This window comes from Nelumbo lutea, chromosome 2, assembly GCF_056320005.1.
Source record: "Nelumbo lutea isolate HS-2025 chromosome 2, American lotus-T2T, whole genome shotgun sequence".
NCBI classification, from domain to species: domain Eukaryota; kingdom Viridiplantae; phylum Streptophyta; class Magnoliopsida; order Proteales; family Nelumbonaceae; genus Nelumbo; species Nelumbo lutea.
The window spans coordinates 100,991,670-101,004,227 of NC_142685.1; the positions used below are offsets into that span (position 1 = coordinate 100,991,670).

The 12,558-nt window shown below is 40.6% G+C and overlaps 1 protein-coding gene across 3 annotated transcripts in view; it reads left to right on the forward strand.

The window, feature by feature from the left end:
* Nucleotides 1–1,285: 1,285 nt before the first annotated feature.
* LOC148872338 (uncharacterized) overlaps nt 1,286–12,558 on the forward strand; it is a 37,690-nt gene continuing 26,417 nt past the window's right edge. For all 3 annotated transcript variants that reach the window (XR_016107165.1, XM_088969486.1, XM_088969487.1), the window contains exon 1: nt 1,286–2,121. Coding sequence is in view for 2 of the 3 variants with exons in the window: in XM_088969486.1 (XP_088825612.1) it covers nt 1,938–2,121 (184 nt within the window). In the remaining variant the exon portion in view is untranslated. The remainder of the gene's footprint in view (nt 2,122–12,558) is intronic.

Genomic DNA, 12,558 nt, shown 5'->3' on the forward strand with positions numbered 1-12,558 from the left:
TCTACTTGGTGCATTCATCATCTTTCCACCTGGGTTCATCCAAGTTGGTGCATCAAAACCTGATAAAGACCTGAAAGCGATACATTTGATAAGGTCCAAGTGTGGGTATATATGTAGCTATCAATTTCCATTGCATAAATGATTCTTATCTGCTTGCATTAGCTTGAACCCTTTTTTATTTGCAAGAGTTTTGTTGCAAAATGCCGTTGTACAATGAAGTTAATTACACAGTAAAGTGGTTAATGGATCATGGGTGCAAAGGGAAATTCCAGACAAGCAATGATATAGTGTAACTACATCAACTCTAGTAACACTATTATTTTCTAACTCTAGTTAACAGTCAAACCTAACGGTGTCAGTGGAACGGTTTTGGATTGGACCCGTTCAGTCCAAAATCAATTTGGACGGATTGGATGGACCAATAAAATATTAGATTGGACCAATTCGATCCAAAATATTTATTAGATTGGATTAGACCTGATCCGTCCTTAACAAATATATATTCGATTGGGTTGGATTAAGCCAATATCTGGTCCATTGATATATAATGATAAGAATGTATGCATCAATGGACTGGAATTGGATTGAAACCAATCTAAATCAAAATGAATTTGAATGGATTGAATATTCCAAACATTCAATTGAACCGATCCAAATGAGTCCAAAACATTCATTGGATTGAATTAGACCTGATCCATTTATAATAGATTCACATTAGATTAGATCGGATTGGACCAAATCCAGTCCAATTGACACCCCTACGTCAAACCCACCTCTGTATATCGTCAGTGGAGTCCTCTTAACAGTTGACACCAAGGGCCAAGCCTCATTGTTAAAAAGATGAAATTGTCTAGAGTTCTTGTGCGGTTGTGCCAGTAATTTTGGGCCATTTGATAATGGCTAAATATCTTATTGCTTTGTCTTTTAGTGAACAAGCCATTAATTAGGCTAATCAATATGCCCAAAACATTTTATTATTTGACAGTATGACTAGCTATTTTATCCACTATAAGAGAAAGCAATAAATCGTTAAATTCAATCACTTCAGCTGTTACCAAATGGTCCCTTAGCATCACTGCTCTTTCTACTGTTTCAATGGGGTCCCCATATTGATGTTTTCTCATAAATCACAGCTTGACGCCTTCGCCTCTGAAAGAAAACTGACCCTATAAGGTTGTGCCAAGTGTAGGCAGACTGAGTCAAGCCCAACTTTCCATTTTGATTTCCTCGTGAATTGGTAGGGGAAAAAATTATAATTTGCATTATTTAGATGAACCAACAATTTGGGATAAGCTGAATTGAGTTCAGTGATCAGATAAACTCATCCCTGATACAGTACAGTGTCTGAAATCTGGGAACGGGTAGGGTCCTGATACAGTATAGCACCGCCACTCTTCTGTTGCCAATCTACATCTAGCCAATTTGGATGATTTAAATGAAACTATACCAGAACAAAACGGATCCAGATTTGTTAGCCCAAGTTGAATCTGGCTACCAGTAAAGTGTATAAATCCTTCAAGCGATCAGGCCAGATGTGACCCTGAACTATGATAATACCAAATGGACTAGTTTGGACTTTGGAACCCATTTGCTGGACCAAGTCGGATCTGTACTGGGTTGTGAGTTGTGACTAAAGAAATAGAATTGTTCCATAATTGTAGTACATTCATCAATGATCAGAAGATCAATTTGGATGTTTGGAAGCTTTAGATGGATTGTTGAGTTAGTTGAGCACTATTCCCAGTTTCCTCTTTTGGTATGTACGGGTCCGGATTGAAGTCCCAACTCGTCCACTTGCCTTAAAATAGAATGAACGGGACAGAAACTCGGTTTTGTTGGTGCTTGTTCGTTGATGCACTCCACATAATAAATAGCTGGGAAGAAGGAAGAAGACTGAAGCAGAAAGAAGGGAGCAAGCCAGACAGCAGAGATTCAGAATGTACAGGGACGTGTCTGCTTGCAATACTTACAACTATGGGGACGCCTTGTATTGGAACAGCCGGTACCTGCAAGAGGCCGGATCCTTCGATTGGTACCAGCGTTACACGGCTCTGCGTCCCTTTGTCCGGAAATATATCCCCACGTCTTCTCGCGTTCTCATGGTCGGATGCGGCAATGCTGGTATTCTCGTCATCCCTTCTCTCAATTAAAGTTTGATAGGAAAAGGATTCTCCTTTTCTGGTTTGTTAACTGAAAATCCAGCAAGTTAGGGTTTTCTGTGAAAATAGAGACACTCAAAGTGGGAAATTGTAGTTTCTTATTACCCGTCTCCAAAGCAGAAGTGTCGATTTTTGTGGTTTGTCATTTGGAAAACTGCTTTCAAACATTGGTACCTCCATTTGAGGTTGGAATTGTTGGAATTGATGAACAACTTGAGGTCTGTAATAATTTTGTGAACTGTCTCTGTACCAACAGAGGGGGATGCTCGTTCTTCTGCATTTAGAACTTAGAAGAGAGACATTTCAAACATGGGTGTTGTCTTTTTGAGCTAGTAATCACTGTTGGGAAATATGATTCATAGGTTGTTTTATAGCTCCAGCCATGATACATATTGATTTAATTCACATGAATTCCCTATCTGTTTAATTCTTTTGTTTTCCAGGCATGGAAAATTTTTGGATTTTCTATGAACTTGGAGAATACGAGGTCTATATCATTGACTAATTTCCACTATTTTGCATCGTTTAGTCCAATGATATACTAGGATTCTGGAACCATTCTGAAACCTGAATTAGCTTGAGGCACCGGTTTATATTATTTGCTTAGGAGATTGATGAATCATTGATAACGAATCATATTCAAAGTTTGGATTTCAATTTTTGTAGGGGTGATCATGAAAAACAGAAAAACCAACCGAACCAACGAGACCTAGCCGAAAATTCTGGTTAACTGAACCGATCAGTTTGGTATTTTCAAGAAACTGAAAGTGCCGGTTAGGTTTCGGTTAACCAATATTAAAAACTGGCGGTTAACCGAACCAGCCGGTTTACATATATTTATACATATATTATATGTTTATGTATATTATATATGTTTTATATTATCTATATTATAAATGAATATATGCATGATATATTTATAATATATAATATATCATTTATTATTTATAACATAATATTTGATATGTATTTCTATTTTTTTATTCTATACTTATATTTATTTAGAATCTATATTATAAAAATAAAAAAACCCAAAAAACCGACCAACCAAACTGGTGGTTAACCGGTCGGCTTCTGTCCTGTTTCACTTACTGGTTTTCCAAAAACCGGTACTACTGGTTCCTTTTGGAAAAAAGGCCACTGAACCGAACCATGACCACCCCTAATGTTCTGGTTGGTTTCAACAGTCAGATTATTCAGAAGGGAGCTCATCAGGATTCATGACTTCATTTGTTAATTCTACAATGAGCACATGGATGCTATGTGATTATTGCTGTATCCTTTCATATTATGCTGTAAGGTCCCTAGCAACATGGTGTTTTCTTAAATGAAATATTTGATGCTAATTATAAAAAAGGGTTCTGAATGAAACTCTGCCACTGTGAGTTTGCCTTAAACTGTTGGTCCCAAGCCTTGAGAGGGAGGAGAATTGTGTTAGGCTGGCAGTTGGCATTAAAAATGTTGCCAAACTCTTATGCACAAGTCAGAAGAAGTGATCTGTTACAAGTTGAAGGGGGCTATAAGAGCTTGTTATGTTTGTGCCTTGAGTTCTTTGTGGCGATTTGCTTCATGAATCCGCTCCGAATTAATTTGACGAAAACCCGAAGGTAAATTTTCATAGTGGTTTTTGGTGGATGCGTAGGGCTTGGGCTGTCTGAACCGAATACTAAGAGTCATGTATTTTGGGTGTTTTTCTCTCTTGTATACAGAGGTTTGAGTCTTGTGAGAGACGAGTGAGACATTGGGTGTATTTGGGGCTTAGGGTTTTCTGTGAGTGTGCTCTGTATTTCTTCTCCATTACCTACTTCATAATGGATTTCTGTTCCTCCTTTGCCTGTGGATGTAGGCTATAAGCTGAACCACGTAAATCTTTGTGTTCTCTGTGCTTGTTTTCTCTTTATCTCTGTTTTATTTTCATTTGAGTGCCATTTTGAATCTGTGTTCTTGAGTTTTTCTGCAACAGAGCTAGGGCTAGATCATAAGGGACATGGGCTTAAGTAGTGAGAAATGATTTAAGGGCCCATAATTTAACAATGAACATGGTGCTGAACAAAATGGTGAACAGGATTCATGTGGCCCATTCCATATAGTTGGGACAAGGCTTAGATGATGATGATGAGTTTCTATTGAATGACACCCTTTTCAATTGGTTGCGTTGGCTTTACATGGTTGCAGATGAGTGGAAGTAGTTGGTATAACAATTCGGACTGCTCCTCTTTGTTAGTTTCTTCTTTTCATGTGAAAGTGGTAACCGATTTGTTCATTTTTTCTGTTCACGCCAGTTGGGTTATTTGATATATGTTTTGAGGTAGTAGTTACACTTATATCCTGAGTTGTACATATGGAGACACATATTTGCACTTGTTTTTGTGATTAATGGGACACTTATCCTGGGCATATTTCCAAGCACAAGGTTCTTCAAACATGAATGTCTCTAAATCTCTATCTTTATTTTGTTCTAAGATTGTGCATGGAGACATCTTTTGTGTAGTTTTATTATGCAACTGGCCATGCTTATTGTCTTTTAGCATTTGGTTTCTTAAAAAAAACTCGAAACACATGTATTATCTCTGTCTCTCCTCTCACTAACTGTGCCTTCATTTTTTAGGTTCTCAGCTTTCCATGTCTAGCTCCTTATGTTTGCTTCTGAATGGCATGCGAATATACATGTCTCAAGATGTAGAGAAGTAATAAATACTTCCTTATATTTCCATTTCCAATGTGTGATATGCTTAGTTGTCAATATGCCAAGATGAAGCTAGGCAATAGGGGGAGTGCCTAGCCTCCTAGGCATCCACCCAGGTATTTTATTTTACAACTTGGCTAGGATAATTCCCTAATTTTCACAGTGACAAGAAATCATTTTTTACTAGCGATTAGCAATAATCTTCATCAAGTAAGCACAAACTTCAAATGAAAAACATAGAAAATCGGCATACTCATGAGAAGTACAATCTGCATCAAGAAGATTGTCCCGGAAAAAAGAACAGAAGTACAATTTGCATTAAGAAGGTTGCCTCAGAAAAAGAAAGAAAGTATCATCTGCATCAAGAAGACCTTCCTAGAAAAAGAAAGAAAAACTCAGAAAACAACAAGAGAAGGGGAGAAAGAAGAAGAGAGTTATGCTTGATTGGTAATTCTTACCACTTTGGAAAATGGAAGAAAGAGGAAGAATTTTGTGGAAAGATTGGAATGGAATGGAGAATTGCTTGCAAGGGAGGCAGAGATAGCAAACTTTTGTGGAGCATTTTAAAACCATTTACGATAGCCCAAGTAGGTGAGAGAGGACCTTCTTGATTTTGATTGGAAAGCAAGGAGTGGGGAGTTGATGGATGTGTCAGAAAGAACTCATGATGAAAGATTTTGTGTTTTTGATGGAAAGATCTAATACCTTGGGCCCATATGGTTTCACGGTGGCCTTTTGCCAAGACTGTTGGGATATGGCGAAGGTGTTTTCCGAGTTCTTTGAGAGGGGCAAGATCAATTTGGGTGCAAATGCTTCTTTGATAACTTTGATTCCCAAAAGGTGGATGCAAATCATCTTAAGGATTTTAGGCCCATAAGCTTAATTGAGAGTTTGTATAAGGTCATCTCCAAGGTTTTGGATGTGAGAATTTAAAAAGTACTCCCCTCCGTAATTTCTCCAAACCAAGGCGCCTTTGTGTCTGGGAGACAATCATTGATCAAACCCTATTTAGTAATGAGTGTGTGGGTTGTACAGAGAAAGGAAAGGAGAGAAAGGCTTGATTTGTAAACTTGACCTGGAAAGGTATATGATTTAGTGGATTGGGATATCTTATTTGAAGTTCTAAAAAACCGAGGGTTTGGAGAGAGATGGTGTAGATGGACCAAGGGTTGTGTTTCTACCCGTCACCACTCCATTCTAGTAAAAGGCATAGCTAGGGATTTTTTCCTTGCTAAGAGAGGCCCCAGATAGGGAGACCCACTATCCCCCTTCCTTTTCACTTTGGTAGTGGATGTATTGAGTGTCCTAATCTCTAGGGCTGACTCTGGAAATCTAATTAGAGGATGGAGTAGGGAGGCAAGTCCTTTTAGTGGTCACTTGGGATGGCCCAACCCTCCCTTCTAAGAGTAGGAGTTGGTTGGAAAGTCCTTTTTAGAGAGGATGAAATTAAAGCAGCTGTTTTTTCTCTGGATGAGGATAAAGCCCCTGGCCTTGGCCTGGATGGGTTCTCTTTGGCCTTCTATCAGGAGTGTTGGGATAATATCAATGTTGATCTTCTTAAAGCCTTTGATGATTTTTTTTCAAATCAGCTAAGTAAAATAAGGGCAATAAGTCAAACTTTATTAGATTAAGTTAAATAAGGGCAACAGATCAAACTTTGTTAGATTCCAAAAAACAAAGGTGTGTTAGGGGTGAGATTTTCAGCATATCAGTTTTACGGGAAGCTTCTATAAAATTGTAGCAAAACTTTTAGCCAATAGATTAGAGAAGTTGTGGCTCCTGTGCGAAGTGCCTTTATTCAAGGAAGATAAATAGTGGATAGCATTCTAATTGCAAATGAATGGGTTGAGGAATGGAAGAAAAGCAATCTTGGAGGTCTAGTCTTCAAAATTGATCTTGAAAAAGCTTATGACAGGGTGGATTGGGGTTGTTTATGGAATATTTTGGAGAAGTAGAAGATCAAGACTGTAATCAGTCTTCAATCCTAATAGATTTTAGGTTTACAAAAGCAGAAGAAAAGTGAGAGAAAGGAGAAGGAAGAGAAGAGAAACAGGAGAACACAAGGGGTTGAAAGGAGGGACACATCTGCCGCCACCACTCTCTTAGTATTTATAGGTTATGTTCAGTACTTACATGATAAATAAAGTAAATAAAAACTGAAATAAATAACAACTGAATTAACAAACTGACCCAAACTGACACTACTATAATTGAAACAAATAACTACACATGCTGTCCTACGGATACAGTGGGGACCATTGCTGTGGGGCCCACATCAGTGTTCTCTACACTCCCCCTCAAGTTGGGAATAGATATTTATCATTCCCAACTTGAATAGGTCTATCTCTAAGTTCTTCCTTGGTACAACCTTGGTGAGGATATCCGTGAGCTGCATATTAGATGTGATATATGGGAGACACATTTCTTGTGATGTGACCCTCTCTCGCACAAAATGTCGATCAACTTTGATATGTTTAGTTCTGTCATGCTGCACTGGGTTGTGAGCTATATTAATAGCTGTCTGATTATCACAATACAACATTAAGGGCCTTTCACAGTCAATACCCAACTCTTCAAGTAGTGATCTCAGCCATAAGATTTCAGCCACTCCGTTGGCCATTGACCTATATTCCGCTTTAGCACTAGAGCGGGAAACAACACTCTGCTTCTTACTCCTCCAAGAGACAAGGTTACCTCCCACAAGGGCACAATATCCAGAGGTAGACCTTCTGTCATCAACACTCCCAGCCCAATCGGCATCTGTATAGACCTCCACCCTCATGTGATTATTGTTCTTGAGCAGTATACCTCTACTTGGGCATCTCTTCAAGTATGCTAATATTCTCTTTGCCGCAAGAAGATGAGAAGTTCTAGGGGAATGCATGTACTGGCTAACAACACTAACTGCATAATTGATATCCGGCCGAGTGAGGCAGAGATATAGGAGTTTTCCAACCAACCGTTGGAACATAACTTTGTCTTCAAGAGGCTCCCCGCCCTCTGCACTAATCTTGTGATTTTGTCAAATGGGTGTATCAACAAGCTTAACACCCAATTTTCCAGTTTCTTCCAACAGATCTAGAACATATTTTCTTTGAGAGATAAAAATCCCCTGCTTGGATCTGGCAACCTCAATACCCAAAAAGTACCGTAGTGCACCAAGATCTTTCACCTCAAACTCTTAATGAAGGAGCTGTTTGAGGGACTCAATCTCATGGCTATCATTTCTTGTCACCACAATATCATCAACATATACTGCAAGTAGTGTCAGAGAGGACTTCACCCTCTTGATGAATAGTGTATGATCTGACTGGGCCTGTACACAACCGAACTTTCCAAGGGCTAATTTGAACCTATCAAACCAGACTCTAGGTGACTGCTTCAAACCATACAATGCCTTGTTCAGTCGGCAAACCTTCTTACCTGTTTCTGTATCATAGAATCCAGGAGGCAACTGCATGTAGACCTCTTCCTGTAAGTCTCCATTCAGAAAGGCATTTTTAACATCCATCTGGAACAAGGGCCAAGAATGATTTGCTGCAAGGGATAACAGAACTCGGATAGTGGTCATTCTGGCTACTAGGGCAAAGGTCTCCAAGTAGTCTATACCATAAGTCTGGGTGAACCCCTTTGTGATCAGCTGGGCTTTGTACCTTTCAATAGAGCCATCAACATTATGCTTCACAGTGAACACCCATCTACATCCCACCGGTTTCTTTCCTTTTGGTGGGTCAACTAGTGCCTAAGTATTATTCTTCAACAGGGCATCCATTTTGACTTGCATTGCATCTTTCGATTCTGGAACTGATAAGACTTCTTGCACTGTTCTTGGAATAGGGATATTGGCAATGGAAGTGAAATAGGACCGGTAAGAGGGAGATAGGCGATCATAGGATAGAAACTGGGAAATGCAGTGAGCTGCAGATGTGGTGCAATGTCGTTTCCCTTTGCGGATGGCAATAGGGAGATCAAGGTCATCCACAGGAGGGGAAGTGGCAACAGTGGAAGGTGTCTCAGTAGGCTCTGGATCTGGAGCCGCAGAAGGAACTGGAGCTGGCCGGGACTTCCGATGACTAGGATCAACCTGCCTGCATCGCCTGTGATAGACTCTCAACTCCTAATCCCTCTGACCACCCTCACCACTACAACCTTCATCACCCAGTGGAATATGTAAAGGAACGGCCCCACTCCCACTGCGCTCTCCCTGAGGAAAGAGACTCAAAACAACCCCACTCTCACTGCTCTCCCCCTAAGGAGAAACCTTAGGATAATAGGGTGTCTCCTCAAAGAAGGTGACATCCATGGAGACAAACCTTTTCCCTGAAATCGGATCATAGCAGCAATAACCCTTTTGAGTTTGTGCATAACCGAGGAAAATGCATTTGGAGGCCCTTGGAATGATGAGGCCCGATAAGCTGAACGAACCAGGTACAACCAAAGGTTTTAAGGGGAACAATGAACAACTCCTCGTCTGGGTATAGAAGGGAAAAAGGGGTTTTCATATCAAGAACCCGGGAAGGAACCCGATTAATGAGATGTACTGCCGTGAGGATAGCATCACCCCAGAAGCGAATAGGTACATTGGAGGTAAACATAATGCTTCTAGCCACCTCCAAGACATGCCTATTCTTCCTTTCGGCAACGCCGTTCTGCTGTGGTGTATAAGGGCAAGTGCTTTAGTGAATAACTCCATGGCTAAGAAGGTAGGAGGTCAATGGCTTAGCAAAGTATTCCTTTGCATTATCAGATCTAAGGACTTTGATTTTGGCTCCAAACTGAGTGAGAATCATCTGATGGAAGTTTTGGGTCAGAGCAGGAACCTCATCTCGAGAACGCATAAGATAGACCCAAGAAAAGCGGGTATGGTCATCAACAAACAGTAAAAAATATCTGTACCCACCCATAGAAGAGATATGATATGGGCCCCAAACATCAGTATGCACAATATCAAAAGAGGAATTACTCTTTTTATTACTCAAAGAATAAGTGGTTCTACAATGTTTGGCAAACTCACAACTCTCACACCTCAACTTTGATAACTCAACAGACTTAAATAAAGCAAGAAACAAACTCTTCAAAGACCTGAAAGACAAATGACCTAATCGATTATGCCAAAGCATAACCGGACTCAGACTGAGAAACAAAAGACTTCTTATCCACTGACTCCTCCCGACGAGAACTCTCTCCAAGCAAATAGATCCCGTTCGTCTCACGGCCAGTCCCAATCACCTTCATCGTCTCCAAGTCCTGAAAACACATCGGTCAAGGAAAAAAGGTTATTGAATAGTTCATGTGTTTGGTAATACTACTGATTGAAAGCAGGTTAGTATCAAGCTTAGGGACATTAAAGACAGAAGATAAAGAGATAGTATCCGATAGCTTGATGTCACCCTTGCCTGAAATGGGAGCAAGAGAGCCATCAACAATGGATACTCTATCTCGGCCAGAGGACAAGTGATAAGAAGTGAATAATGATGGCAAGCTAGTCATATGGTTGGATGCACCTGAATCTATTACCCAGTAGTGGTCAATATTACCTGGAGATGAAGCATGGTAAGCTGAGGCTCGAGTACCTGAATGTGCAAATGCAGATGTGGCAGGAGTTGATGGTGACTGAGATGGCTGAGTTGAACTCCCAACTTCCTTTTCCAACTGTACTAGGGCAGCCCGAACAGTGGCTAAAGTCTCTAGGGATGTGCCTGATGAGGATGCTGAATCAGTGTTCACGGCCACATGAGCATTATCTTTCTTATTTCTTAGTTTTCCTAGGACCAAGTGAGGATGTAGCATCCAACAGGTATCTTTTGTGTGCTTGGGTTTCTTGCAATGTTCACATACCAGGTCCCGTTTATCTTCCTTCTTCCGGTCCCTTTCTAGATCACCCCCTGACTAGGAGGAAAGTCATCAAGAAGTCATAATAGCTGTCAGGGCTAGGAAAGGGGGCTGAGGCTGCATCATGACTTTCCTCCTAGTCTCTTCACTATGCACCAGGGAGTATGCTTGAGAAAGGGTCACATTATCTCTTGTCAATATCTGTTGTCGCACAATGTCATATTCTGAATTCAAACTAGCCAGAAACTCAAACACCCTATTTGTCTCGACTTGCTTTCTATGAGTCTGTGCATCTTTGGGACTCTCCCACTCAAGGGTCTCTAGATGGTCAATCTCATGCCACAAGGATTTCAAGGTAGAGAAGTAGACAGAAACTGGCTTCTCTCATTGTTTAAGGCTGTTCACCTCACACTTCAATTCATAGGCTCTGGCAACACTAAGGGGTTGGGAATAGGTTTCTTTCACAACATCCCATATCTCTTTGGCTGTCTTTGCCCACAAGTAATACCGGCTAATATGTGGCTGCATTGAATTATACAGCCATGCCATAACCAAATAGTTCTCTTGAACCCACTTGGTGTATGTTGGGTCCTCCTTGGAAGGTTCTTTCACATCTCCCAAGAAGTAACCTAGTTTTCCCCTTCCTCCAATAGCCATCATGGCTGATTGAGCCCATTCCAAGTAATTTGACCCATCAAATCTCACAGTTGTAATCTGAAACCCGGTTTCAGATACACTACCATAACTGTTGTTCCCAAAACTACTTTCTCCCTCACCTTTAAACTCCATCTTTGGTCAAGAATCAGTAGCTACAAATTGTTAGAGCCACTACACCAGAAAATAGAGTGAAATCAATGCAGGTCTGATCTGAAACCAATTGGCTATCACAGTATACGTAGGAAACCAACACAAATCTGATCTGAAATCAATCGGCAAGCACAGTACCAGGCAGTCTGTCAAGTTTTATCCTCTAGAAGAGCAATCTGAGATGCTATTTTCTGAAACCACTGATGTGGGACCCGCTGCTGCGGGAGCAGAATTAGGGTTTCAACTGTAGGTCTGAAATAAGTGCTCAGTTGCACTCTCCAAGTAGTCCGTACAAGTGGGACCTGTCGTAGGGTTAATATGAAACCCTAAAACTGATCACCTCTGAGAGAAGGGGGGTTCGGCCCAACAGTCAAACCCTAGAAACAAACTTAAAACAGTTCGGCCTCTCCTTCTAGATAGGTCCAACCTATCTCGACTGATTGCATTCTCTGAAACTAAATAAAAAACTTACTTATGGATTTCGGTTTACTGCCTTCCAGGGTTACCTGAACCCTAACCTTCGCTGCTTCTTCCTGATTACCAACTCTCTGCAAGCCACGACAAGTCCTCAACTGCTGCGAACCTCTCCTGGTAATCTCCAAGAATCAGCCGCCGAGTACTTCTTCATAAGCTTCCAGCCCTAGCTAGTCCTCATGTGGTCGGTTGGACTAGACACACATGAGAGGCCCTAGATAGGCTCTGATACCAAGTAGAAGATCAAGATTGTAATCAGTCTTGAATCCTAATAGATTTTAGGTTTACAAAAACAGAAGAAAAGTGAGAGAAAGGAGAAGGAAGAGAAGAGAAACAGGAGAACACAAGGGGTTGAAAGGAGGGACAGATTCTAACACATCTGCCGCTGCCACTCTCTTAGTATTTATAGGTTATGTTCAGTACATGAAGGAAATGACAGATCTGCCCTTTAGTACTTACATGATAAATAAAGTAATTAAAAACTGAAATAAATAATAACTGAATTAACAAACTGACTCAAACTGACACTACTATAACTGAAACAAATAACTACACATGCTGTCCTACGAACACAGTGGGGACCACTGCTGTGGGACCCAC